The sequence below is a fragment of the Pseudonaja textilis genome, chromosome 1 (genome assembly GCF_049901715.1).
Source record: "Pseudonaja textilis isolate UNSWEBS1 chromosome 1, rPseTex1.2, whole genome shotgun sequence".
Lineage (NCBI taxonomy): Eukaryota > Metazoa > Chordata > Lepidosauria > Squamata > Elapidae > Pseudonaja > Pseudonaja textilis.
The window spans coordinates 99,236,423-99,263,107 of NC_141990.1; the positions used below are offsets into that span (position 1 = coordinate 99,236,423).

The following is a 26,685-nucleotide window of genomic DNA, read 5'->3' on the forward strand; positions in this document are numbered from 1 at the left end:
CTTATATACTGCCTTGAATTCCTGGAAGAAAGTGCATGCTATAAATTTTATTTAATTGAAAATACTGGATTTGAATTTGGAAATGGGCACAGAAATATTATTTGTCCACTTAGTAATATTCATCATAAACATTAGGGCAGTAATAGATGCCAGACTTTAAACTGTAGAAGACATCAATTTTTATGATTCCACTGAAGAAAAGCTGATAATAAAGAGTTCATATTGTTTTAAATTGTTACACACACACACACACACACACGTATCTGTGGTTATTTAACTAGAGTTAAAGTAACTGAAATGTTTAAGAGACTATAGAGTATACACACCCAATTATTGCTATTTATTCGAAGTAGTCCCATTATTGAACCTAAGAACTGTATTATATCAGTTACACTAAGGTCTCCATTTCTGCCTACCAAAGAGATCCCCACACAAAAGAAATGTAGCTAAAGACACACAGAAAATACTTTATAAAGACTGCTATAATTTCAAGCATCCAGACATTTTTTTTTCAAAAATGCCCCTCTGAATTAATTTATCCTAATTTTTGTATAGAAAAAAGCCTTCAAAAACTTGTGGCACTAAAAACAAATCCTTGACACTCTATGTTACATAGTGCACATAGTGTAGTCGCACTGAGCTAGTCAACCTTTTTAGGTCTAGTTTACCATATAGAGAAAAAAATTTATGAGAAGCATTCATCCATGAGTGAATCCCCCAGCAGAAGCTTTGATATGCTACAATTCATGAAACTTAATGTCTTGATAAGAATGAAATTATTATTCTGAATATAAATATTCATCATTTTCTGCACAAGGGTAAGCAAAATAATTTTGGATATATGTATATATTCAGCCAGTGTTTCTGTCAAATAGATTCTTGATTATTTTAATTAGTAATTAATTAGCATTAGAATAGTCATCTATCATGTGGATCAACAATTTTTTCTATCTGAACGGAACATTACAGGTTCTAGGCATGCTCAGAATTTATAGAAATGTTCATTTTATTTGAACTAAGACCATTAGGAATCTTGCCAACATTCATCTGAATACATTATTTATGAGAATTAAAGCTTTCAGACTCTCTTTTTATTAATTAGAAACCAAAATGTTATACATCTAATTTGGCATGGCTAGCAAAGAGTCATTGGTATATTTCTACTTGGCCTTTTTTATTTTTAGTGGAAGAGGTGCAAAATAAGTTTAAGCAATATAGGGCTCTATAATTGTAAAGAAAACCAAGTCAGATGTTTACTGAACAATGTTTTTTAGAAAATAATCATTGCAAATAACTGGCAGCTTCACTTTTCCAACTGTGAAATGGAAGTAATTTTTACATTGGATTACTTTACTCAGTTTCTGTGGAAACCAATTTGTAGAATACTAACACATTAAAATGAAGTTTAGTAGTTTCACTCTTATTTTACATATTATATGGCTTAACCTAAAATAAAGAGACACTTAATATTTCTGATCTATAAAACTGGTTTCTTTGAATTAGAAACTCATCAATAAATTTTGAAAAAACATGCTGTCTTCAGAGTAATAAAACAGGAATTTTTTAAGATCAAGTTATACATTCATATATTGAAATTTACTATTATGAAATTAATGAATTCAGTGATAATGCTGTGAACTTTTTTCCTTTTAACTATTAATTCAATCCATTAGTTTTTTTTTTTTTAAAGTTTCAGCTTTCTCCCGGTCCATGATGCCTTTAGTCAGGAAGCCTGAGCATTTTTTAGAATTCAAAAACTCCAGATTCCAAATTAATTTGTCATCTTCACTTGAATCCCAATCCAATTATTTGACAATATTGACAATACAGGTAGTTCTCAATTTACAACAGTTCATTTAGTGAACCATTCAAAGTCATAATGGCACTGAAAAAAGTGACATCATTTTTCACACGATTGTTGCAGTATCCCCATGGTCACACAATCAAAATTCAGATGCTAGACAACTGATGCATATTTATGATGGTTGCAGTGTCCTAGTGTCGTGTGATCACCTGTTGCAACATTCTAATAAGCAAATTCAAGGAGAACCAGATTCACTTAACTATGTTACTAACTTAACAACTGCAGTGATTCTCTTATCAGCTGGCAAGAAAAGTTGTAAAATGGGGCAAAATTCACTTAACAGTTTTTTCACTTAGCAGAAATTTTGGGCTCAATTGTGGTCACAAGTTAAGGACTATCTGTATACAGTATTTCAGATCAAATTTGTGTACACCTTTCCACATAGTACCTCAGTAGGGAATTAAACTTCACCAAATAACTATTTAATTTAGTGACATTTGTAGCTTTAATGAATAAATTTAAATTAAATAATTGGTTATATGAAGACATATCTTTCTCTTTTTAGGTATGATCCAGATATTTTGTTAGGCTATGAAGTCCAAATGCATTCTTGGGGATACCTCTTACAGAGAGCTGCTGCTCTGGATGTTGATTTATGTCAGATGATCTCTCGTGTTCCAGGTGTGTTTGTGAACCATGTGTTAGTTTTGAGTCTTCTGTCCAATTTTTTTGAGATGACAATTAACTGAGTGCATAACTTGTATTCTGCCCCTATAGCAAGCTGTTAATTCATCAGTTTAACAGAGAAAGTTGACTTTCTAAATTTGTGACGTTAGATAGCTGTACCCATATTTACCTGTATTTCTAACCCTTATTTCTGATAAGGGACAGAAATAGGAAATGCAGCTATCAAAATAAGCAGGATATGAATCTAATGTGAGTAAATTCAGGTTACCTTGTTACATGCCAAAGGGGTGTGTGTGTGTGTGTGTGTGTATTTTCTTAAGTTTTCGCGGGTACTTACATATATGGCATTCAGCTCTGTTCGGGTATTTTCCCACGTCATTGTAGTTGTGCTTTTAAAGTTGCAGCAACATTTCGGCAGAATCTCATCTGCCATCATCAGAATACAGAAGCCTGATGATGGCAGATGAGATTCTGCCGAAACGTTGCTACAACTTTAAAAGCACAACTACAATGACGTGGGAAAATACCCGAACAAAGCTGAATGCCATACATATATACACACACATACACGCATATACATACACGCATATACATACACACACACACACACACACACACACACATACACACACATTGTTCTGACATAAATTCAGACCTGCAGGTCTGTTTCTTAAAGTGTTATGTTTTTTTCTCCTGGCTCAGTAGTGCAATGGAAAAAAAGAGAATTATGTTTGTATTCTTAAGTTGAGGTATAATATACAACTTGCCAGGGTGGTTTATTACCATTATAGTAAACTTAGATTTAAGCATGACTGCTTTGTTCTGATACTTGCACATTTAGTATTTGTCATTAAATTTATTTATTTTTTCATTTTTTATTTTAGATGATAAGAAAGAGAACAGATTTGCTTCAGATCTAGATGAATATGGAGCAGATACAATGAGTGAAATAAACATTGTTGGAAGAGTTATATTAAATATCTGGAGAATTATGAGACATGAGGTAAAATCTGGTGAAATTATTAAACTAGGAAAAGGGCAATAGGAGTATTAGGTGTATATAAATTCAAATTATTATAAAATAACATTTCCAAAGAGCTTATTAATTAATTTGAAATAAACTACTACTCTTGTTTTCAGAATGATAGAAATATGCTTATGGGGTTTTCTTTTTCTAGGCAGCTTACTTGCTTCTAAATAATAAAAATACAAAATCTTGAAATATCCTGATACTTATAATCTTTCACTCTTTTGCCAAACAACTGTTGTAAACTTCTATCCAAAGCAACCAGAGAACAATTTGACTACCTTTGCTGACTTGAGAATACCATAGAGAGAATCAAATCACATGATTTGAGTTATTGCATTGTGGAGGAAAGAGCAAAGGTTGGGTAGAGCAAAATAGTACTAGATACCTATTGCTGGATAATTTAGTAGTGTATCCTAGTTAAGTTTTTGGCAGTATTCTGTTTAAAGACCAGTTGCTTACTAAGCTAGTGTTATTTTGCTTGAAATATATTAATTACACTTGTCTGTATAGTGTCAGTCTTAAGTCATTCTCTTCTATTGTAAGTCATTCTTCAACCTCGTGTCTGATGTTTTGAGTATAATTTGAGTATAATCATTCCTTCAAAGAAGTTGTTGAAGGATGAATTGATCATCAATCGATGCATAGAGATAAACCACGTTACACAAAATAGACAATAAGAAACCTAGGAAGGAAACAAAAGCCTACACATCCCCTCCAGCACCCCCTATAAGGATAAGCAGGAACAACCATGCAGCCTGCAAGAATACCACCAAGCTCAGAGAGCACAAAGGACCCCACAATCATATAGAAAACTAGTCTAAGCAAGGAATTGCCAATAAGAAAACCACTTCCCCACCCAAGTGGCAGAACAAGTCCTACATATAAATAGGCAGAAAACCCTACATTCACTTGCATTGATGATGTTACCGAGTTGGATAATGAAATGTCTGCAAGTAAGCATCCAAGCTCAGCAGTAAGAACTCCCAACAGTTCAATCCTGAACTATAGGTATTCTCTTCAATTGAATATAAACTCCCAGAATTCCCTAGCAGTGTCCTATGGGTGACCACCAGTTCTTAAATATTTTGAATCAACTCTTTTCCTGTAATCATGCTGTAATCCGTCTTATAAGTTAATTTGTTTTTCCTGTGCTGAGAATTTTGTAATGATTAACTAGTAACTATCACTCACGTGAAAGGTAGTTTTTCCATATTCTTTGAGGAAAAGCAAATGGTCCCTGCTTCTTGAGTGGAGAGAGGCAATTATGCTAGTTGGGTGAGAAATACTGGATCAGGGTTATTTTTTAAATTGTTTAATGTGGCCTTAATATCTGACTATGGCTGAGGCAGCTGAGGCTGATGGCTTCCCTGATTGGCTTAGTAGGAGGCCAAGTCCTTTCTGTGAACTAAGATAGAAATAACTAGAGATACTGTAGATATAAATATAGAACCTATTTGTCTTGAAGCACATTAATTGTTGATTTTTTCTCCCATCTAATTTTTCTTGCAATACTCATTGGAATGCAGCAATAACATTACTTATTGGTTGATAGAGATGGGAAGTATTTTTAGCTGCATTCCTGATTAGCTTAGTGATGCAAAGCCTAATGAAATTCAAGGTCACTGTGAGAGCCCAAAGTGTCTCTGTGGCATAAAGGGTTTGTTCTTGTCTTCATTCAACATTTTCCCAGCATACGTTCTGAGATTTTGGTCAGAATTTAGTGTTTGATATCTGAATCCTTGCCCTGTTCTGTACCAGATACTTTGTAAAATGAAACTATTAAAAGTTGTGTCAGTTTTCAACCTATTTCTGTGTAATTCCATTCCATGTTCTGGATATAAACTATAGAAAAATATAATCATCCAAATTTTCTATTTTTAGGTGGCTTTGACCAACTATACATTTGAAAATGTGAGCTTTCATATACTTCATCAGCGTTTCCCACTCTTCACTCCTCGTGTTCTCTCTGATTGGTTTGACAACAAGGCAGACATCTATCGGTAATTTTCTGTAATGAGCATTTTAAAATTAATTGCCTGGTACCGAATGCAATTATTATATATGTTAGGAGAAATTATAATTGTAAGTTCCAATCTGAAGTTGTAAACCAACAGGTCAGCATTATAGATCCGTCCTCCAAATTCATTTTCCTGATGTTATCAGGCACATTTTGTGGTTGATCAGATTGCTTGCAGTTTCCCCATGAACTTTTTCTCTTCTGTTGGGGTTGTGAAAAGGAGGTTATTACTTGCATTCTAAATTAATTGCTGCTTGGAATGTCATTCTGGACCTTGAACAATATTTAATTGTGGTTTATTTAGGAAAGACATTGCATGACTGGTAGAGTAATAGTGTGCTATATTAACAAATGACTTGAATTTATCAGATTCAATTCAAAACAAGTCTCAGTTTTTTAAAAAGGAAGACGTGGACTGTTTCAGTTTGTTGCAAGTATGAGGCTTGCTGCTGCTTGTTTTCATGGTGTTTAAGTCTGTTACCAGTCTGTTCACTGAATAGAAAGGTGTTGTGCTATCGAAAAATACATTGGCTATACAACTAATTAAGAATACAGTAAGCTTGATAAACCACTCAAGTTTTACATTTAAAATACAATTCCCATGGAATGGGCTGAAATACATGAAAATTATATGATATGAATTATCATATTGTAAGTAAATAGAATTATTTAATCTGTTTTACTTGCAATTACTTCACATTGCCTCAAAGCTTCACAAGACCATTTGTATTCTGAGGTAATAGGTGATAATCAGTAACAAAGATGTTATTGTCTAAAGATTCACAGTGCATCTTCTGTAGCTTTATGGAAATTTGCCACAAAAAAGGTGGCAGCAGTTTGGTGATTCCCATGTCCTCACAACTCTTTTTTTTTTTTTTACTTTCCACAGAGAGATATGTTAGGTCATCTAGATACCACCAGCTGATCTCAATAAACTGCCTTCTTTCTCAGGTCTAACAGTACCTCCTAAAAATGTAACATGCATTTATTTCCATAACTAACTGAAATCAGAAATAAGATTTTTGACCACCTAAGTTTTACCATATTAATATTAGTACATCCAAATCAAAGGGCACAAAGGAAATTTTGGCTATAATCTTCCCTGCAACACGAATAAACAAATAAGGGTCCCCCCACCACTTCTCATCTCAAGATTCAAACACATAGTATACTGGGTAGAGTACAAACAAAAGGGCTCATGATGTAACACCCCCCCCCCCCATCAAAGTATATATTAGAGAGAAAAGCAGTCAAGTTCTATATTCACATTAGCCCTGGAAATCCTGCCTTCGGATTGACACAGCTAAATATGAGATTTACACTTTTATGCACGAAGAATCTTTTCCATAGTGACTGTAGAGAAAGAAAGCCAATAGTATGAATAGATCTGAAATACATAAGTGTCCAGTAGGGCCATAATATAACAGTTTTGTTCACTTTTGTTTCAAAGAGTAATATTTTATTGCTTTTCATTTTTAAAATTCTTAGCAAATTCTTTGGCATTTTTTTTTCAAAACGCTCTTGTGATTCAGTTTTGAAGGTTTTACTTATTAATGCTTTTATTTTAAAGGTGGAAAATCATAGATTATTATATTAGTCGTGTTCGTGGGAATATACAGCTATTAGAACAAATGGATTTGATTAGCAGAACAAGTGAAATGGCAAGGCTGTTTGGAATTCAATTCTTGCATGTATTGACAAGAGGATCACAGGTAACCTTTAATTGCTTTGATTTAATTGTTTAAAAATGAACATATACCTTTTTAATTTGTGGAGAATTATAGTAAACATAAACAATTACTTTATGTTACAGACATGCTGTAGATTGTTTTAGCCAATCATTTATTTTGGTTTCAGGTCTATCCTTCCACTTTGAGAAGAGAGATAACTAGCCACAAATACTTTTGATTCCTGAATTAGTTCTAGGATGGATTATATTTTCTGTTGTCTTATCTCTGGTAACTTGCGGTTGGTCTCAGAATTGTGTTCTTGAGTAGATAGGCATTCCAACCAAAAATTGTCTATTTTTCTGTCCTTTGAAAAATAAACATGGGATGCAGTTTTTGTTTCCTGATTAATGTCTTATACCAGCCATTGATGCTGGGAACTCCACTTTATAGCTTTAATTATTAATACTCAGGAATAAATTGCTCCTAATTACTGAGTTTTTGTTTTATTTAGTATCGTGTGGAATCAATGATGCTGCGAATTGCCAAACCAATGAATTACATTGCTGTGACACCCAGCGTTCAACAGCGAGCTCAGATGAGAGCCCCTCAATGCATTCCTTTAATAATGGAGCCAGAATCCCGTTTCTACAGTAATGCTGTCCTTGTGCTAGATTTTCAGTCTCTATATCCATCAATAGTGATAGCATACAATTACTGCTTTTCCACATGCTTGGGACATATTGAAAACTTGGGGAAGTAAGCATTAATCATTTAAATCTCTGTGCATGGTTATACTACTATTAAAACAAATGATTAGCACTCTTTCTCAAATTACATAAGTGACTATAGAATTTTAGGATACTTAAAATTTCTCTTTTAAAAAACAATCTTGCCTGCAGACAGACAATACAGGTAGTCCTTGCTTAACAAGTAGTTTAACAAGTGCTCAAATTCACAATGACCTCAGAAAGGGTGCTTTATGGCCTGCAAAGCAGTTAAGACCAGTCACAAAATGTCTTTCATTCTCACACACACACTACACAGAGTGAGTCACTGTTGAAGGGCTGCCTGCTGTAAGGGAATCTCAGTGCTTGGCTAAGAGCTCTCAGCTCTCAAAGGGCTGTTGATCAGAGTGGGGAGTGAATATTGGCTCCATGTCGAGTTAAGAAGTCCTCCCAGCAGGCAGTCTGTCGCCTTAAAAACTGGGAGTGCTGGGATGGTGTCGATCACATGGGCATCTCAATGGTGCTTTGCTGAAGGACCAAGATTCCAGTCCCAATTGTGATCGTAAGTCAGTTACAACCTGTATACAAGTTTTAAAATGCAATACAATTAATATAATTAGCAATCTGGAGAGAGCATTTGCTTACACAAAAAGAAATAATTAAAAAAACCAGGGTGACTGTACAGATTCATATTTTGCTAATTATGATATGATTCATATAAATAGGCTGAAATGGTACCCCACATAATTCCTAACAATGAATTACAATTATTATATGACATTAAAAATGAAGATTATGTAGTATTTTTCTTTTGATCTAAAAAAGAACAGTAATCTAACTTTATTGAGAGAAATAAGTGAAACAAGAGGAGATTCCAGCAACAATAAAAAACGGTATTTTTCTCTAGAGAAATTTATGAGTAGAACTCTATGTTCTGTTGTTGATGGCTTAAAAGCATCCTATTTTCCCACACTTGTAATTAATAGCACCACTTTTATGATCTGTTGGCTTTATTTTTAGTGTTATTGTAGAGGATATTTTTGTTTTAGTCTGTTGTAAGAAGTTTGGTATTTTAGCTCAATTGAAAAGAGAGGCAGAAATGTATTCCACACTTAACTGAAACTTGTAAGATAGATAAGGAGAAAATAGTAGGCAAAGAAGTGAGTGAGTGAATTGCAAGCAGGAAAAGCTGGATCGTGAGAGGGATTGAAAAGATGAACTGTTTAAAACAATTCATTCTTCCCTATTTTTTAGAAATGATGAATTTAAATTTGGATGTACATCTCTGAGAGTATCTCCTGATCTGCTGTACCAGCTCCGACATGATATCACAATCTCCCCCAGTGGAATAGCTTTTGTTAAGGTACTTGATTTTATTTAGCACAATAATCTTGTGTTTATATTTTCTTTTAATTGTAAATAAATTCAGTTGCATACTCTAATAGTTATGAGAAATGAATTATAGAATTTTAGGGGAAAATAGTAGGTATTGATAAACAGTATTGAACTTAAAAAATTAGTCCTTCTTTCAGCAACTAGTGGTTCAAAACTGTGATGAGTAGCATTATTTATGGGGACACCCAGGTGTGCTTGGCTTCAGAACAATGTGACACTCAAAGAAGAGACTCATCCCTTGTCAGCCCTTTGGAAGGAAAACAAGGGAGAAGGTTCTCTCTGATTCTGAGTCTTACTGATGGAGGATGGAGCCAAGCTGTATTCCAATGTATGTATACATAAATAGAAGTGGAAACCATGAAGGGTGTCAAGTTAAAATATTGGAGACATTTGGGGACTGTTTGCCTCAACATATCACTAAGAAAAAGACAGTATTACATGAGGATTAATAGTGCTATTACTATCAACCTTTCAGTTACTGCTTTTGTTTTGCAACAGCCTTCTGTAAGAAAGGGTGTACTGCCAAGAATGCTGGAAGAAATTTTAAAGACTAGAATAATGGTGAAGCAATCAATGAAAGCTTACAAACTTGACAAAACTATCACTCGAATGCTTGACGCACGCCAGCTTGGCCTTAAACTTATAGCAAACGTCACTTTTGGTTATACTGCTGCTAATTTTTCTGGAAGGATGCCATGTAGTGAAGTAAGTAATTGAAAACAAAATATTAATGATAATGGAGGCTTATTTTGATATAATGCTTAAGGCACTGGAAACCCATCAGTTCTACTTCTGCATGAAGCCAAAAGGTGACCTTGAGTCAATCACTCTTTGCCCTAGGAGGAGAGTGATCCTAGGAAGAGGCAAAGACTTTCAGAAAACCCTGCTAAGCAAACTACAGGGACTTGTCAAGAGGAGCCAAAATTGAAACGAAGGCACACACAAATATAGCATAACACATTAGAAGAAAAAAGGCTTGGTTTACTAACTGTAGTACAGGAATGCTGTTTTAGTTCAGGTAATTCTGAGAACACATAGAACATAAAATAACAGGGCTATAAGTGGCTTGGAGGTCTTCTAGTCAAACCCTTTGCTCATGCAGGAGTCCCTATACCATTCGGACAAATGGTTATCCAATCTCTTTTTGAAAACCTCCAGTGATGGAGCACCCACAGCTTCTGGCGGCAAGCTGTTCTACTGATTAATTGTTCTACCTTTTAGAAAACTCTTTGCTTAATTCTGGGTTGTAGAATAAGTCGACCCTCTCTTCTCTGTAACAGATAACAGATAATCAGAGTTGGAAGGGATCTTGTAGGTCATCTAGTCCAACCCACCGCCCAAGCTGGAGACCCTACACCATTTCTGACAAATGGCAGTCCAATCTCTCCTTGAAAGTCTCAAGTGATGGCGCTCCCACAACTTCCGAGGGCAAGCTGCTCCATTGGTTGATTGTTCTCACTGTCAGAAAGTTTCTCCTTATTTCCAGGTTAAATCTCTCCTTGTTCAGTTTCCATCCATTATTCCTTGTCTGGCCTACAGGTGCTGTGACAGCCCCTCAAATATTGGAAAACTGCTGTCATGTCATCCCAGTCCTTCTCCTCGTTAGACTAGCCATGCCCAGTTTCCACAACCGTTCATCATATAGTTTAGTCTCCAGACCACTTATCATCTTTGTTGCTCTTCTCTGCACAAACTGCACAAAACCGAAGGCACGGGTATAGAATAGTGGATACCTGGCTCATTGGTAGTAATTGTGAGAGAGATCTTGGAGTCCTAGTGGACAGTCATTCAAATATGAGCCCAGCAGTGTGCTGCAGCTGCCAAAAAAGCCAACTCATTCCTAGGCTGCATTAACGGAGGAATAGAATCAAAATCATGTGAAGTGCTAGTACCACAAGCCTTGTTAAGATTACACTTGGAATATTGCATCTAGTTTTGATCACCATGATATAAAAAAGATGCTGAGATTCCAGAAAGAGTGCAGAGGATCAGGCAACTCAAAGAATAATTAATCAGTAGAACTACTTGCCTTCAAAACTCAACTTGGTGGGTGCTCCAACACTGGAGATTTCTAAGAAGGACTATATATCTGGAAAGATATAGGGACTCTTGCTTGAACAATGGTTTGGACTAGAAGACCTCTAAGGTACCTTCCAATGCTGTTATTCTGTAATTCTTTTAAGTAAATTAGAAATTGTTAAAAGACATCTAAACTCCTGCTATAAACCTTTCCAGCCATTGAGATCTGCAGCAGAGGTATTATGAAAATGTTATTGTTACTATTTGAGTAATTGCCACAGGGAAGAGGATTTTTCACTTTGTTAGAACTGTTAGAGCAGTTAGAACTGCTTAGGCAGCACTGTTAAACACATAGATCCAATGAGTGCCAATTGATGGAAGTAACGGAAGGGGTCTCTTATCTGTGTAATTTCCGGCCCCAAGGAATAAGCACATATATTTTGCTAATGCCTTCTGAATGTAATGATCAGAAAGCTAATTTGAATGTATTTTAACAGATTTGCTTAATCATCCATCTTTATTTTTACTCTGCTATAAAGATTTTACAGGATATGTAGAACAAATCATATAATTTTATGAACAGTAATAAGAGTATAGCAAATGAATGAAAAATGCATGGTTAGGTGAAAGACAATCTTGTTAAGATTTTTGTAATATATCTTTTTAATTTTCAGATTGCTGATAGTATTGTGCACAAAGCCAGAGAGACCTTGGAACGTGCAATAAAATTAGTGAATGATACAAAGAAATGGGGAGCACGGGTTGTATACGGGGACACAGACAGGTAACGACTGTTTTTGGGTGAAAAGGCTTGCCAGCCAGTATTGTGTTTAGCTGTTTTTTGTTCTCTTAATCACATCAGACAGGTTCATATGAAACAGACAAAATGTTAAAAAGTTACGATATTTATGTAGTTACTCACAAGCACTTCTAAATTATATTAAAGTAACCAAAATACCTTCACAATCCCCAAGGCATGCCACAACTTTTGAGCACCAGAAACAGTCTGGATATCCAGGACCGTAATTTGTGCAAAAGTGCCCATATGCCTTTTGCCGTGTTATAAAGTCTTACTGTGCTGCTTAAACAGTTCTGGGGGAAATTAAACAGTTAATTCTCTTGTTTTAGCATGTTTATACTACTGAAAGGAGCTACCAAGGAACAGTCATTTAAAATTGGTCAAGAAATTGCTGAAGCAGTAACAGCTACCAATCCCAAACCAGTCAAATTGAAATTTGAAAAGGTAAGACAAGTTTGAAACTGTATTTTTGCACTCAAGACTATTAATTTCCTCATGTAAAATTTCAAGCACTGTAATTGTATAAGTTTCACTGTCCTTATATTTATTAGACTAAATGAGGAGTCTTTAACATGTTCAAAGCATGTGAACAAGGTATTTCATCATTGACTTCTACAGGTAGACCTTGCCTTAACAATTATTCATTCAACGTTCATTTGAAAGGCCTTAAATTGGTACCTGAAGTTATGGCCATTGAAGCATTCCCCACAGCCATGTGATTAGAATTCAGGCACTTGATAGCCTGCCCTCACTTATGATTGCAAGGATGCTTCAGCTCCTCTCGCCAGTCTATTTCCTCTTCCGTCTATAACCTTTTGGCTCCCTGCATTCCATGGCATCTGCTACCCTACCTTTGCCATCTTCTTGCTCCCTCTGTGGCCAAACATGCTCAGCCTCGCCCTTCGTAAGGCAGCTGCTGGCCTCATGAAACTTTTCTTTTCAAGGTTGCTTGTGGCAGTTTGTTTGTAAGATCTAATTGTCACTCAGACTCTAAATTAAATGCTTCGTTGGAAGATTACATCTAAGTTTTTTTTTAATGAAGGTTGTATAGTTTTAGAAACATTTGCATTTTTGATACAAGTTTGCAATTTCTAATGTTTGTTTCCCTATTATAGGTTTATTTGCCATGTATATTGCAAACCAAAAAGAGATATGTTGGTTATATGTATGAAACATTGGATCAGAAAGATCCAGTATTTGATGCAAAAGGCATAGAAACTGTCAGAAGAGATGCTTGTCCTGCTGTTTCCAAGGTAAAATAGACATGAAGTACGCATTTTTGTTAGAGGATTCATTCTTTGGCTGACAGAAGTACCAACTGTAAAAGGAGGATGACTTCCTTGTAAATTGCCCAGAGCATTTGATGTATACAAGTGCAGTAATGTTGCAAATGCCACCATCATTTCAAGTATCTTTAAATGAATTTTGAAGGGACAACTGAAAGCATGTTTTCTTTTTCTTTTCCAGATACTTGAGCGTTCCATTAAGCTACTATTTGAAACACGTGATATAAGTCATATCAAGCAATACGTGCAAAATCAGTGCATGAAATTATTAGAAGGGAAGGCTAGCATGCAAGACTTCATCTTTGCAAAGGAGTACCGAGGAAGTTCTGCATACAGACCTGGTGCTTGTGTTCCAGCTCTAGAGATCACAAGGTAGTAACAAGTAACAGGATGTTAATATTTCATTTGATATTAAATCATTTATATTAGGGTGAGTAGGAAGAAATACTTGGTTATTGCCCAGGAATACTGAAAGGTTTCATTTTATTAAGGTACAAAAAGTAGAGTTTTTTTGTAGATTCACATTTTTACCATCAGCCAGGTCTGAATTCTTATGTATGTATGTATGGCCATCACTACAGGTAATCCTCAACTTAAAACAGTTTGTTTGGAGTTGCTGTGAAAAAAGTGACTTATGACCATTTTTCACATTTAACAATTGCTACGACATCTCCATGGTCATGTGATCAAAATTCAGACATTTGGCAATATCTGAAAATTACAGTGTCCCAGGGTCATAGAATCACCTTTTGTAACCTTCTGACAAGCAAAGTCAATGGGGAAGCCAGATTCACTCAACAACCATGCAAATTAACTGCAGTGATTCATTTAACAACTATGTCAAGAAAGGTTGTAAATTGAGGCAAAATTCATATGGCAACAGAAATTTTGGGCTCAAATGTGGTCATAAGTCAAGGACTAGCTGTATTTTTATAAATAATTCAAAATGGCGAACATGCTGAATATTCCTTCAGCCTCCCATTTTCCCCACAACCACCCTTTAAGGTGGGTTGGGATGAGAGAATGACTGGTGGTCTAAAATACTCAGCCAGCTTTTATGCCTAAGGTTGGACTGCAACTTATAGTCTCCTGATTTCTAGATAGAAGCATTAACTCCTAGATCAAAGTGGCTCTTATAGCTTTATCTTGTCTTAGTTTCTTTATCTTAGTTTTAAAGCAGGGGTGTCAAACTCAAAGCCTGTGGGGTGCTTAAATCTGGCCTGCGAGGCCAGCCTGGAAATAGCAAAGGACTGGCCCGCTGTGCCTCTTGCAGCCAAAATGGGGCACTGGGGGGGGGGCACAGCCCCCATGCCCTTTTTCAGCCTGAACGGCCTCCTGCAGCACTCTGCCATCCAAAACAGGGCGTGGGGGGTGCATATGCAAGTGGCCCCCACGCCTTGTTTTGGCTGACAGGGTGCTGCAGGAGGCGACTGTCCTGTCTCCCTTCCCTTGGTCAGCCTGCAGAGGAGAGCTACAATGCTGATCCGGCTTTTGAGAAAATCCAGTTTCATACCCCTGTTTTAAAGTATGGTTCTTTCATTTGTATATTTTGCATAGTAGCAATTGGTAGAAGTGATGTAATGGAAATGCAAGAAATAAATATAAACTGTCAGATAAAATTTAAGTTTCTTTGAATTTTGGGTTTTTGTCACTTCCATGTGCAGCAGATGGATTTTGACACCTAATGTTGTATCCCACCACAGAAAGATGCTTGCTTACGACCGACGGTCTGAACCACGTGTTGGTGAAAGAGTTCCGTACGTCATTGTTTATGGCATGCCAGGATTGCCTCTCATACAGTTGGTTAGACGGCCCATTGATGTTTTACAAGACCCAAATCTGAGGCTGAATGCAACCTACTACATAACCAAGCAGATTCTTCCTCCCCTGGCTAGAATCTTATCTCTCATTGGCATAGATGTTTTCAGTTGGTATAATGAATTACCAAGGGTGAGTAAGTGAAGTAGTAACTATAATGCATGATTGTAACAGTGGAAATGGAAAAAATGAGGTATCTTTACAATATGCCAATTTTAAAATGTATCAAATTACCTGGAGTTCAGATTGAATTTGATATTTAAGAGTGGCAAGATTTGAGCTGAATTATTCAGCTTCTTTACTTCCTCTTTCACTGCTTCAGATGTCAGAGCTTTTTAAAGATTTTTTTTTCAATACAGCTAGTATTGAATTATTCAACACTAGCTGTATTAAAGAAGCGTCAAATTTCTAGCAGCTGTTTCATTATGTTAATGGCAGAAATGATGGACCTTTTAGGGAACATCACCATCCTCAAAGCTTCCACCACAATAAACCTTTGAAATATTATTCCTGTGGCTCTTTGATTTAATTTAATTTAACACCTTGGAGATTTCATTGGCTCTTCCTTTAATCAAACCTTATCTTCAAAACTGCAACACTCAAGCTCTCAAAGATAAAATAAATTGGTTGACCTTTGCTAACAGTTCTTGATATGTATTCAGGAACATGGAACGACAAGACAGCAAGGAAAATATAAATGAAGAGGAAGACAGAGGGAAAGCTTTTGTACATATGTATCCTACTAAATATATGTTACTTTGTTTGATGTTTCATATAGATCCAGAAAGTGTCCACAATGTCTCGCACTGAGCAAGAATGCCGAAAAGGAACAATCTCCCAATATTTCACCACCCTACATTGTCCTGTGTGTGATGAATTGACTCAGCATGGAATCTGCAATAAATGTAGGAGCCAACCGCAGCATGTTATTGTAATGCTAAATCAGGAAATCAGAGAGTTGGAGCGTAAACATGAACAAATAACCAAGGTGGGAATAAAACTGGTAGAGAATAATAGTCTGTTTAACTTTTTGTAACTCAATCATTACTTGAAACAAATAATTTATGAATTTTCACAAAAGCAGTTCTGAAAGATTGAGCAGATACTCAGATGAACTGTTATTTGCTAATTGTAACTTTTAGACAGTTTTCTTAATGCATGTAGTAGGGAGGCTGGAACTCTTTAAAATATTTTAAATACTTTCTGAAAGAGTAAGAAGAAAAATTAACATACTTTTTGTGTACTTTTTATGTGGAAAGACTGGGAGCTTTGTTTAGTGCCTTTACTCAAAGAGAATTTGGAGAATAAGATTTTTTTTAATATTTCACATTTTTCTGATTTGTACTGTAATATCTGCAGTAAACAGTGATAATGATGAAGTGTCAACATGTAAAATTATGTTGTCCCTCAGATGATATTATGTAATTGTGTCACAATATCTGATGGATACAAAAAGCATAGCATTTTTGTGATATCAAACCCTCCACCTTCCGAGGACACTAATTACATAGGATTGTGAGAAAGTATGTAGAAATCATTATGCTCTTCATGGCACTTTATTACAGAAACAGCTTCTTTTTTAATTTGCTCTTAATTTCTATCCAAAGGGCATTTAAAGAAGCAAGAGGCATTATACATTCAGTCAGAAGCTGGGATGTGCTGATCAATCTAAATGTGGTCTATATCAATGCTTATGTATTCCTTACTCCATTCTGTCAGGTTTTTTTTTACTTTTGCTCTAAGAGGGGAAGGCTTAGAAGAATTTTAACTAAAAGCTGGTTTCCTATGACTTTAAAAAATAAACTGGAAGTGAATCCATAATCGTTCGGTGCACTTTTCTTTAATACGAATTTCAAAGTGCCCAGCTTACACCATAGTGAATGCTTTCTAAAAATCACATTTGTCAGAATCATGTGTTTTGCATATATCTTTCCCAACTATGTTGTTCTGTACCAAATATGAGAACATAATGTACACTAGTGGATGTCTGTTCACTGCTCCTGATTATGCTGTAATTAGGTCCGGATTGGTAAGATTAATAATATGTCACTTCAAAGGAAAACAATGGCAGATTTTTTTCCATTCCATTTTTCCCAATTTCCTCTCTCATTGCAACATCTTAGGTTGCTACATAGAAGCTCCAAGGCTGAAAGTTAGACTGGATAGAGGGGGAAAAAAATCCCAGATGACTGTTGCCAAGAAAACATTACAGATAGTCTTCAACTTACAACCATTTGTTTAGTGACTATTCAAAGTTACAACTGTAATGAAAAAAATGACTTACGACTGCGTTTCATACTTACAACCATTGCAGTAACCCAAGTCACCTGACACTGGGGCACTTGGCAATTGGCATATACTTAAAGCAGTTGCACTGTCTGTCTATCTCAGGGTCATGTGATCACCATTTGTAACCTTTCCCAGCCAGTTTCTGACAGTCAGTCAGTGGAGGAGGCCAGATTCACTTAATGATCGCATGATTCACTTAACAACTGCAGTGATTCATTTAACATTAGCAAAAAGATCATAAAATGGAGCAAAACTCACCTAACAACTGCCTTCCTTGGCAATGGAAATGTTGGATTCAATTGTGGTCTAAAGCAAGGACTACCTGTAATATATTAATGTAAGCATTAAGATTTGGGCTAGGGAAACTATCTTTTAGCATATAAAAAGGTTTGATTTATCCAGTGAGGTCGAATCAGTTCATAGTCGTCTGGATACTGACAAGCATTTGAGGCATTCACTATTTTTCAGTAAACAAACCTATGTCATAATTTTGGAAATTATAGACTTAACGAATGGTTGAGTCCAGTATAAATTTTGTTTTAATTTTTAAAGTAATGGCATTCATCCAATAGACCAGACCATATATTCCATTTATCATTATGCATCCTTAAGCAGTCTTCAACACTGTTTCATTCTGATTTTCAGGATCCACAGATCTTCAGGGTCTGTGGAAGACTATAGGCTTGAAATGAGTTGGTAAGGATTTGGTGGAAATCATGTGTTTTCATGCATGAAATCAGAACCACCTTGTATCAATCCGTAGAGCAGTAATAGACAGTGTAGTCGCCCTCCTGTCCCAGGCATGCAATACTTACAAGCTTTTTCCAAAATCAAGAACTAGTAACTTAAAAGGTTTTACAATTTCAAAGATTATCAGCATTTTAATATGTTTTCTTAATTATTCTTTGATAACCACATTTGACCTGTTTTATGACCATTTGAGATGTTCCTGCGGCCATCTTAATTTTCCCAGCCTACGTTTATTTATTATTATTTATTTTCTCAGTGAGAGGCTGAGAAAATCTAAATGTCTTCTTTTCTATCTGCTCTTGTGCATAATTACTGATTATGTATTTTTTTCCAGTTAAGTGTATTTTGCACTAATTAATTATATATTCCTCTAGGTATGCAAGAATTGTACAAGTTGCTTTGATCGACAGATACCATGTATTTCATTGAACTGTCCGGTGCTTTTCAAAGTCTCCAGAGTGAACCGAGAATTATCTAAGGCACCATATCTTCGTCAACTACTTGATCAGTTTTAGATTACCTAATGTTACAGGATTCCAGGTGCTATTTTTGTTTTCAATGTTTACCACTCTAAAATTGTCATGCATGGTCCTTCAATTTCATCTTGTCCAGGATTTTCATACATTGTTGATGTGTTCTAAAAATAATGAATGTTTGTTCTAAGTAAATTAAAAATACATTTGATAATCTGTTAATAATTCATTTTTAATGATGCCATTCTTTTGCCTTTTTAACATTGTTTATAATACAAATGTTGAAATAACTGTGTTAACATCTTGTAAACCCATTTCAGAATTTTAAAAAAATTCTGTGGATTTCGGTAGTAATCCTGAAAATCTTTGGAAAACTGCTGTTGTGTTTTATTGAACTATCAGGATATGTGTTACTGATATCTCATCAACTTTAAATTTTGACTGCAAAATATTTTGTAAATACACTTTTTTACTTTTCAAATACTGACTAAAATAATGTGCAATGGATTTTATACAATTCTAAAGCTGATTGGGATATTTCTTCATTTTGCTTGATTCCAAGTAGATTTGTTGTTTTGATGAAACTGCAAACAGTAGTAAGTGTAGCATTTTTGAAACATTTTCTAAAATCACTGTCTTGCTTTGGCTATTAATGGGGGCATTGTGAGGAACTGTGCAAAGACATTTTTGTTATAAAACTGTGGGACTGTTGCAATACTTTAAATAAAAAAATCCATTTTTGCTTTTGTATAGACATTTCTATTGCTTCTAAATATGCTTAAATATTTCATTATGTACTGTACAGTTAAAATTTATTTGCCATCATAAGAAAATGTGTATTTAGAATATTTGTATAACTGTATAAAATAAGAAATTATGTGGTCACAGTACATTTTTTTAATTGGAAATCATTTTGTTTTTAAAAATTATTGCAACCATAGTAAATTTAATAAAATCAAATAAATGTGCATTTTTAAATCTCATCGTAGTTGTACTGGAATGTTTTAAACAATGTTAATAAATTGATGTGAATTAGAGTTCTCTTTAATGAGTAGAAATTGCTCAGTGTTGCTATTCAAAAAGTCTATAATTAATATATAAAATGCCAAAAATATTTTGATCTTTTGAATTTTACTGAAAGAATATGGCCCGTGAAAATATATGAGCCGGCAAATGCTATAGCCTACTGATCTTTGGAGGAAAAAAATGGGCACAGAAGTAGCCAAATGATCTAAGCAACTACAGTGAATATACGTAAAATCTCATGAGTTGCACCATAGAATTCTGTCAATAATTGTGCTTATATGATAGTGAAAAATATTAGTATCAATTTGTTTTCAACATGTTAAAATTGATTTTTTTTGCTCAGTAACATAACATCTTTTTTAAAAAGTGTTCAACCCAAACTAATCAGACCAAATGTCTTATGAAATAAATAGCTTTTAAGTGTTTTTTTAAGGCCAAGAGGATTGAGACACCCTATATACCAGGAAAGCAATATATTTCAGTTGTGGGGACAGACATAGATAATATCTAGCTTCTAGGAAAGGGGATGTGAGGGTCCCCAGCTCATGATATTAGGGCTTGGTCTTTATTGTATGATATTGGTCAGGAAAGATAGTCCCAATAATTATTCTGGAGTGACTGTAGGATTTTAAACAGGGCCATCCTTCCCCCGCCCCCCCCCCAGCTCCATTTTTGCTGGCAGAGCGCTTGGGCCACCACAGGTGCCCCCCAACACAAGTGACGTTATGCTGGCCATGCCCACCCAGCCCCCTGAGGTCAAATACAAACCTGATGTGGCCCTCAATGAAATTGAGTTTGACACCCCTGATTTTAAAGGTAATGACCCAGATGTGGTATTCAGTTTGGACCGGTTGGGGTGAGCTGGTAGTTGAAATTTTAACTAGTTTGGAGAACCAGCAAATACCACCTCTGGCTGGCCCTGCCCAGTCGCCAGTCACCCACCGCCCACCTGCTTACCGCTTGCCCTGCCTGCTTATCCTGTCACTCACCTTGTCCGCTCGCTTGCCATTGCTGCCTGCCTTCACCTGCCATTGCTTAAATGACCAGTATGTTGAATTCGATCTAGAACCAAACCAGCAGTAAGTAAAAGCAAATGTAGCAGAGTTGTCAAGTCTCCTAAAGTGGACCTACCAGTAGGTAGACAAGTTTCATATTATGGACACATTACAACTTCAAGATTGTTCCGAAAGCTGCCCCACGTAAAGTGTGCTACACCTGATGTGATGAATGCTTCAGTCACTTTTGTCAAGGCCTCCCAATAGAAAAAGGCTTGAAATGGTACACCAGTGAAAACTGGTCATGGTCTTCATAGTCTTAATTTTGTTATTGCCTTCCCTCCTCAGAATTAATCTATTATTTTCGAATACATACCCATTTTTAAACCTAAATAAAGCTTCTATTGCCTTAACTTGCTACAGAACTGCTGGGGAATTCTGGAAATCGAAGCCCACACATCTTCAAGTGGCTGCAATTGAAAACACTATTTTAACAATTCTTCATCAATTTTAAGACTATAAAATATACAGCTTATTTTACATAAATAATACATCACTTTAAAATTTAGCTCTGAGATTACATTTTCTATTTTTACTTCCATTAATGGTTCTTTCAATTTTCCTAATATTCTACTAAAAAGTGGTTATTAAAAATGATTCTTTTATGTAGTAGAATTTCGGAATAAGAATTTACATCACTCCAACAATCTCTTTTGATATCCTTCTCCCCTACCCCCCGCCACAAAATTCTTTTCTTTAAAGTAGCTTATTATAAAGGTTCTCAGGAATGTAGACAGGTATACTGGCACACCCAATAGCTTTAACAGATTTCAAAGGCTAGTGTGATCTACACAGTGTTGGCAGACTACACCCCATAAATTAAATATATAGACCACTGCCTGTATTTGTGTAGCTCATGAACTAAGAAGAATGGGAAGGCGACCCAGGCCTATTGGTGGCTTCCTGGTTGAAACCATGCCATTCAATGGCTGCCATGCTCCTTGGCCTGCAGGCCTATCAGCCATGTCAACAGAGGCAGAGGGGCAAGATCTGCCTCTTTACTACTCATCCTGACCCCTGAACTATATAAGCAAAAATCTTAATAAATAGTTGCCTTCTGAATTTTTTTTTTTAAAAAATTGTATTTATTGACAATATTTGTAGGCCAGACATTCCACCTAAGCATGCTAAAATATTTTTAACCATATTGTGGAACACAAAGAAACAGGGTACTACATATACCTATTCCCTATGTGCCATGATAGAAAATTTTCCTGTGGAGAAGGAATTACCTTTATTATGTTTAGGTGGGCAGAATACATTTTGGCATTTAGCTGCCAGTCACCAGCTTCACTTGCAGCTTCTCTCCAAGCTTCTTTTCCCTGAAATCCTTTCAAGTGGCATTTAAAAGTTCCTCATCTCAGGCCGATAACAGTTCCAGAGCACCTGCACTCCACCTTCTATGACTCTTGTGAGAATCGATCTCTATCAAAAAATGTTAACTACAAACAGCTTTTCTCTGGCATTTGCCGGTATGCAACAAGCACCAGCAAAATGCAATGATGGAGAGCAGGCTCATCACAGTACATGGATTTTACATCAACTGCTTTCTAATCTACATCAATTTCATGTCAATATTAGTTGACATAGAGCGGTTAGTATATTAAAACTTTGGAAGACTATAAATTTAAACAGTTCAGTAGGTATTACATCAGTGATTTCCTGTTTGGCCGCTTGCCATTTGTAAATCACCATCTATTGCAATTAGTTCTTGTATATCTTTTTCCTCTACAAATTATCATTTTAAAATAACATTTGCAAAGAGTAACACTATATTTTTTCCATTACTCATCACCCTCAGTTGCCTCTACAATCTCCATGGTTACTCAGGAGTAATTTCATTTTAAAGTATTTTATTTCTCTTGTTTGCTTAAAACCAATTCTTTCCCCTGTTTTGTAAAAGCTTGCCTGTTTGTTGCTATTCTTAATGAAATAGTTTTCATTACCCTTTCATAATAAAAGTCTATACTGAGTATTACATCTTTGTTGTTGCCCAAGGCTTTCATCTTCTTGTTTTCCCTGGTATGATAGCTTATTATGAAAGACAACCGAATCCTTTTTCACTTTCTAATGAAAAATCTAATACAGTATATTTGTAATTGATTCCCTAGTAAACAGGTCTATTATTATTCAAGAGAAATAACATGTTCCAATTCTCCAGTAAATATGCTCCCTATTTCATTTTTATTACAAAATTATTGTAACATTGGGAACACACACAAAAAACATATCCAAGCAGTAAGTGCAATACTTAGGGCAAATAACATACTGTAGAACAGAAAGAAGTATCAAAAGGTATAAGTCAAAGAGATTCATAGTACTATTAACTTCAACGTGCACACATCCAAAAAGATGTAATATTACATACACTGTTGGGAGACATGATCTCTCCCAGTGATATTAAGGGTTACATTCAACAATAGGTAAGACAATGGCCACTCATAGCCATCAGGTTCCCTTGGTGGTCTACTTTACCCACAATTTGATCTGCACCCAAAGCGCCCTCAGAATAACTTCGGTCGTGTTTATTAGTATGTAGAGAGAAGGCAGATTCCAAACTTTCCAAGTGTCTATTCCACATGTAAATTAATGTTCAGTAACTTCAGTCACAGCCTACTACAAAAGCTGCAGCAGCAGTTAATTATCTAGTAAGAATAAGAATCATTAAAATGATCCTCATCATCACAACTCAATCATCACTTACAGTAGTATAGAAATACTAACATTGTATTTTAAGCATATCTGATGTTCATTTTATAAGCATCAAGTTATTATATTATCAGTGAATATATTTTGGTCAAGATTTTTTTTAAAAATGATCAAAAATTCAACATTATTTCTCCAATACTAGCCACAATAAGGCTTTCTGAATAGAAAACACTGGTACTGTAGAGATAATTAGCACTGATTTTTCTTTTCACAATGACAATATTTAATTTTTAAGAAAGTCACTTTTTCAATTAGCCTTCCCAGCCTGCCTATATCTAAATATTATGGTTCTAAATTCCTATAATCTTTACCCAACACAAAAGTCCTGCTGGTTAGGAATTATAAATGCTGCAGTCAAGCACATCTAGAAGGCACAAATTCGGAAAGGCAGCTTCAGAGAGTATCACCAACTCTTGATAGATTTAGAATTTTTAATCATAGTTACATCGACTATATCTTAACAATTTGCTGAAAGTTAATTTTTGAAAGATATCATCAGATTTTTACTGATTTATACTTTATAATAGAACATCTCTGAGGGGCAGTTTCTTAGTTTTTAATTTTAAAACTGAATTATCCAAGAAATTACATGAACGTATCAAGTATCATAGTATCATGCTATTTAAATATAAGGTCACTTAATAGTGTGGCTGGGATGACAGCAAACACACCATTTTATTTTAAATTATAATTCCATACTTGAAAATGCAGGTAGAGGAAAAACAACCCAGTTTACATTTTGAAATGATCACATTTCTGAGACACAAATTCACCTTCCTTACCCCTTGAAGTCTGCAATGGACTACAATATTTATTTCAGAAATCCCAAAGCAGCCGTGGGATTCCTCTTGGTATTGCAGGTGACCTTCCCTCTGCTTTGCAAGCATGACCTGAGATTATACGTCATCATTGCTAAACTCAATGAACAATCTTCAGTTTATTCAAGTCACAGAGTTACTGTATTATAGCAGTATAAACTCAAATCCTTTTCAGCAATTATTTCCATTATACAAAGTGCTTCTGAGCAAAATTTTAAAATACGTATTTGCTAATTTAACCATAACTGTGGTCATGTACTTATTTTTTAAAAAATAATTCTTTTTGTTAAATAAGATAGACTATATTTAGGATTCAATCTAAACACATGGAACTGTTGAGTTAGAAATGCACAGATTGATTTTCTAGATTTATCTTGTTTCCAGAGATGACTTTCAATGAATTCTTCAGCCTCTTCTAGTACAGTACACAGATTATAAACATCATTTTATAAGCCAACAATGAGTAGAAGAAAAATTCACAACCCCTGGTCCACAGCCCAGAGCCAGACTGTGGCCCATTGGTAACCGGGCTGCCCAAACAGTGGGCGAGCGTGAGCATGCACAAAGCTGCATTGGTGGAAATGGCACACACATGAAACCATCCCCCTCTCTACCAGCTGTCCCCTCCAATCTGCCAATCTGGAAAGGTTGGGGACTTCTGGAGTAGAAAACAAGTCCTGTTTATTCATTCTAATTATATTGTTCACTTTCCTGAAAAAATATTAAAAGAAGACATTTAGGAAACCTTCTACTTTGAGTCATTCTCATGGTTAAATAAAGGGATTCCACTCCTCTTCAGAAGTTACCACTCCCCTCAGACTTTAAAATAAGGTTGCCTTGGTCAGAATTCAGCAAACTTCCCCCCAATATTGAAATAATATATGATCTTAAAGTTGAAATTCTGATCTCCTGAAATTTTTTTGCACTACAATAAGACAACTCAATCATTCTTATCTGAACTCTTCTGTTTGGGAGATTTGACAGCAAGTATAGGAGAAGAATTAAATGACAAATTCTCTGAAGGAGTCTGGCTAGAGATGGTGGTAGCAAATTCTCCTTGGATCTTCTTAGAAGTCTCTATGACAGAGTTCTGGAGTGTGTCATTCATCTCAATTATTTCAAAGTCTACTGCATTCCATTCTCTGATTTCATTATCCTCCTCATCGTCTTCAAGGTAAGTGTTGGACAACAACGCTTCTTGAACTTCCCTGTCTCCAGCACCCTTCAATTTAGCATCATCAGTTGATGCTGCTAATTTACACATCACAGGGAACAGTACTGCTGTCATGACAGCTGCTACCAATGCAGTGTACATGAGCACTGGGAGAGTGGGAAAATATCCTTGAAGGAAGCCAACTGCCGCAGGAATACACATTTCTCCTAGAGCTGCACCCATGACAAACATTGCTGCAGATTTCCCTTGAACAGTGGTATACTGCTCTATCCAAGATATGCCACTGGGAAAGATAGTAGCCATTGAGGCACCATACACTGCAGAACCAACCCACAGAGTAACTGTGTGCACACTGAAGAGGACCAGGAAGAGTGACGACACAGTAGAGCCTACGATACTGATCAGGATCATAGATCCAGGATAGGAGCAGGTCGCAAAGCAGATTGCCAGCCCTCTGCAAGCTGCAAAGGTTCCCCAAAAGAGAGAATTCAACCCTGCTGCTTCCATTTCTTTCATAACAGCATAAGTTTTTGCATAAGTAAAAATGTAGGAGCCATAGGTCACCTCTGCTCCAACATACCAAAAGAAAAACACAGAAAGAAGTATTATGAGAGCATGGTGATATTTTGCGATTTGGTATTTCTGCATGGAAAGTTTTGTTCTACCTCGAACAGGAATGCTCCTCCAATATAAAGTAAAGAAAAACAACGCGACGAGTAAGAGGTAAGTGCCAACCACAGCATAAGACCACAGAAAATTCCCATTTAAATGAAGCTTCGGCAACGACGTAGCACCTGGAGGATTCATAGTTGACTGGTTATCAATACTGCCACCCAGATGTATCTGCAATTCAAGGGAAGAACCACCCAGTGCCATCTTCGCCAGGATGGGAGCCACAAAAGCTCCAAGGGCAAAACTGAAATGCAAGGCCTGTATGTGTGGACCAGCTTCTGCTTGCCAAGTGTCCAACGCCAGAACATTCCCACCTGAAAGATACAGATTCAGGGTCAAATTTTCACATTAAAAAGTTTCATAGAGTTACATGACATCTTCACCTAACGCCTGCCATTCCCTTCATATGCCAACTTTCATCTTTTCAAGGTAGGTACTACACTTTTGCAATTTTGCCATCACTAAAAAG

The 26,685-nt window shown here is 35.8% G+C and overlaps 2 protein-coding genes and 1 long non-coding RNA gene across 4 annotated transcripts in view; 1 reads left to right on the forward strand and 2 right to left on the reverse strand.

The window, feature by feature from the left end:
- The window catches only part of REV3L (REV3 like, DNA directed polymerase zeta catalytic subunit), a 40,937-nt gene extending 21,142 nt beyond the window's left edge, over positions 1 to 19,795 (forward strand). The window contains exons 10-23 of the mRNA XM_087912950.1: positions 2,370 to 2,485; positions 3,376 to 3,494; positions 5,403 to 5,521; positions 7,109 to 7,250; positions 7,720 to 7,964; positions 9,188 to 9,296; positions 9,827 to 10,033; positions 12,022 to 12,131; positions 12,476 to 12,590; positions 13,262 to 13,399; positions 13,614 to 13,804; positions 15,136 to 15,382; positions 16,029 to 16,238; positions 18,664 to 19,795. Of these exons, the coding sequence (XP_087769076.1) occupies positions 2,370 to 2,485; positions 3,376 to 3,494; positions 5,403 to 5,521; positions 7,109 to 7,250; positions 7,720 to 7,964; positions 9,188 to 9,296; positions 9,827 to 10,033; positions 12,022 to 12,131; positions 12,476 to 12,590; positions 13,262 to 13,399; positions 13,614 to 13,804; positions 15,136 to 15,382; positions 16,029 to 16,238; positions 18,664 to 18,804 (2,209 nt within the window). The 3' untranslated portion in view covers positions 18,805 to 19,795. The remainder of the gene's footprint in view (positions 1 to 2,369; positions 2,486 to 3,375; positions 3,495 to 5,402; positions 5,522 to 7,108; positions 7,251 to 7,719; positions 7,965 to 9,187; positions 9,297 to 9,826; positions 10,034 to 12,021; positions 12,132 to 12,475; positions 12,591 to 13,261; positions 13,400 to 13,613; positions 13,805 to 15,135; positions 15,383 to 16,028; positions 16,239 to 18,663) is intronic.
- Positions 8,393 to 20,910, reverse strand: LOC148127737 (uncharacterized). Of its 2 annotated transcripts, XR_015739597.1 has the most exons (3): positions 20,778 to 20,887; positions 17,798 to 17,861; positions 8,393 to 8,511 (listed from the first exon to the last, which is right to left on the reverse strand). It is a non-coding gene; the product is annotated as an uncharacterized LOC148127737 (long non-coding RNA). The 2 variants fall into 2 exon arrangements; XR_015739598.1 differs by lacking the exons at positions 8,393 to 8,511; positions 17,798 to 17,861 and adding an exon at positions 18,065 to 18,926 and having other exon boundaries at positions 20,778 to 20,910.
- Positions 20,911 to 23,008: 2,098 nt separating this feature from the next.
- On the reverse strand, positions 23,009 to 26,528 carry SLC60A2 (solute carrier family 60 member 2). The gene has a single exon (XM_087913059.1). The coding sequence runs from the start codon at positions 26,418 to 26,420 to the stop codon at positions 25,311 to 25,313; it is 1,110 nt and encodes a 369-aa protein (XP_087769185.1). The 5' UTR covers positions 26,421 to 26,528; the 3' UTR covers positions 23,009 to 25,310.
- Positions 26,529 to 26,685: the final 157 nt, after the last annotated feature.

Excerpts from the sequence above, each read along its gene's own strand:
- SLC60A2 (XM_087913059.1), bottom strand. The coding sequence starts at position 26,420 with ATGGCACTGGGTGGTTCTTCCCTTGAATTGCAGATACATCTGGGTGGC.